This window comes from Engraulis encrasicolus, chromosome 3 (genome assembly GCF_034702125.1).
Source record: "Engraulis encrasicolus isolate BLACKSEA-1 chromosome 3, IST_EnEncr_1.0, whole genome shotgun sequence".
Lineage (NCBI taxonomy): Eukaryota > Metazoa > Chordata > Actinopteri > Clupeiformes > Engraulidae > Engraulis > Engraulis encrasicolus.
In genome coordinates, this window is record NC_085859.1 from 56,335,354 (window position 1) to 56,337,853 (window position 2,500).

At 44.7% G+C, this 2,500-nt stretch overlaps 1 protein-coding gene across 1 annotated transcript in view; it reads right to left on the reverse strand.

Annotated features, from left to right (window-relative positions):
- The window catches only part of prkg1l (protein kinase cGMP-dependent 1, like), a 46,501-nt gene that overhangs the window by 3,735 nt on the left and 40,266 nt on the right, over positions 1-2,500 (reverse strand). Inside the window, exon 14 of the mRNA XM_063194237.1 lies at positions 1,500-1,663. Within this exon, the coding sequence (XP_063050307.1) occupies positions 1,500-1,663 (164 nt within the window). The remainder of the gene's footprint in view (positions 1-1,499; positions 1,664-2,500) is intronic.

Here is a 2,500-nt window from a genome sequence, read left to right on the forward strand (position 1 = left end):
ACACACACACACACACACACACCTCTCTCTTCAATAGAGTCATCCTTCTTCATCTCTCTTGTTCTCCTCACAGAGTGAAGAGAAGATTGGTGTGGTGTTGGAGACAATGGCATTAGCCACTGACACACTAAGATTAAAGACCTGGGATCTCCTGCTGCACTGCACTGACATACATGGGGGTATTCCAGAAAGGAGAGAGAGAGAGAGAGAGAGAGAGAGAGAGAGAGAGAGAGAGAGAGAGAGAGAGAGAGAGAGAGAGAGAGAGAGATGGGGTATTCCAGGGAGGAGAGAGAGAGAGACAGAGAGATGGAGGTATTCCAGAAAGGAGAGAGAGAGAGAGAGAGAGAGAGAGAGAGAGAGAGAGAGAGAGAGAGAGAGAGAGAGAGAGAGAGAGAGAGAGAGAGAGAGAGAGAGAGAGAGAGAGAGAGAGAGAGAGATGAATCTCAGAAGAGTTATTTGACAGTGGGGCATTGAATATGACAGTGGGACTTCCTCAGCTTTTCTGTTTAATTTACCAACATAAATAAAAGCAACATTCTGGTTCCTCCCCTACCCTTTGCTAGGTTGTAAAATGGCCCTCCACCCCTTCCGTAGACATGCCTGTGCATGCTAGAGTGAAGAGGGGTGTTCTTAGGAGCAGGTGATTGGTAGGGGCTACCACTCACTAATTGCTCAGACACAATGGCCATGTCTCAAATGCCGCACTTGTGCACTTCGGGCACTGTTTTTCAGTGCCTAGGGCGCTCACGCTGAAGATTTCAGTTGAGCCAGTGCACTGAAAGTGCCAGGATGATCCCCTATTCTGCTATGAGCTGCAGGGGGCGGCAAATGTCATATTTGTGGACACATTTCTTGTTGCATGTGCGACGCTTGTCTGAACAGTGACAGTTCCAGCTAATGGGTGATAAATTCCATTAAAATGCAATTGGGCTGTTGAAACCTGTTTTATTAATACGTTTGCTTGCTCAAAAAAACATTTAATCTTTCACCATGCAGCTGAATACTCCCTGGAACACAGTTAATTTCACTGAGACAATTAGCGACTCATTGGAAATAATGATTATGTGGTCATAACAAAAAAACTGATTCAGAGCTGGTTGAATCATATTTATGTGGTGCTGTTTTAATGCTCTCATATCCAGATATTTCTTGGTGTGCATAGTGAGCAATGACAAAGAACTTCACTAATTAATTCAATTCAGTTCAGTTAAGAAAACTTTATTCCTAGCAATGGGCAATATGGTTTGGCAGTCCTAGTCTCAGCCAATGAATAGCATAAATAAAAGTAGAATACCATTACTATAATATACCACTATATATAATAGAATAAAAGAACACAATGAATACAATCACTATTGTATTTGGGGGTGTAGTCACTGCATTGTCTCAATGGGTTAAACTGTACCATTACACCTTCGGGCCCAGGACCTTGTCATCTCTTATGCTGTCCTAAAAAATAAATGCAGAATTACTATGATAATGGCTTTACTTTCCCTTACCTGCCGCTAAGCAGTTCATAGATGAGTATGCCGAGGGCCCAGTAGTCCACAGCTGTTGTGTGGCCCTTACACAGGATCACCTCCGGGGCCACGTAACCAACACTACCACAGAACGTCCACGACTTCCCCCGGGAACCTATCCTCTTGGCACAACCGAAGCCCACCTGAGAGAGAGAGAGAGAGAGAGAGAGAGAGAGAGAGAGAGAGAGAGAGAGAGAGAGAGAGAGAGAGAGAGAGAGAGAGAGAATTGAATTTATAAAATCCTTTATTTACAAAGGTGCATATTACATTATGCGGTCAAATCCACACTCCACCCAGAGAGAGAGAGAGAGAGAGAGAGAGAGAGAGAGAGAGAGAGAGAGAGAGAGAGAGAGAGAGAGAGAGAGACAGAGAGAGAGCAAAACTGACTGAATGTCACATTTCAATTCATAGTTGCCGTCACTTCTGGTTTTCTCCCATATTTTAGAAACATCTGCAGCCTCATCCTTGGTAAACTCTAGAAAGATATCCAGTAGACTGGTGAATCCTTTTGGCACAGCAAACCCCACATGACAGAAGCCAACAGACAGGGTGAGAAAGAGAAGCACAGACACAGAAACCCAGAGAGAGAAAGAGAGGCACAGACATGAAGAGAGAGAAAGACCTTTTGGCATTATCACCGAAACCGTCTTGACAGAGACTTAGAAAGAAGGATGCAAACATAAATGGAACGAGTGACTCTCATGAGAGAAAGACAGAATGTCAGGAATCCATTTGACCTAACCAAAACCCACCTGACAGAGGGGGCAGAGAGAGAGAGAGAGAGAGAGAGAGAGAGAGAGAGACAGAGAGAGAGAGAGAGAGAGAGAGAGAGAGAGAGAGAGAGAGACAGAGACAGAGAGAGAGAGAGACAGAGAGAGAGAGACAGAGAGAGAGAGAGAGCGAGACAGACAGACAGACAGACACAGACAGACAGACAGACAGACAGACAGACAGACAGACAGACAGACAGACAGACAGAG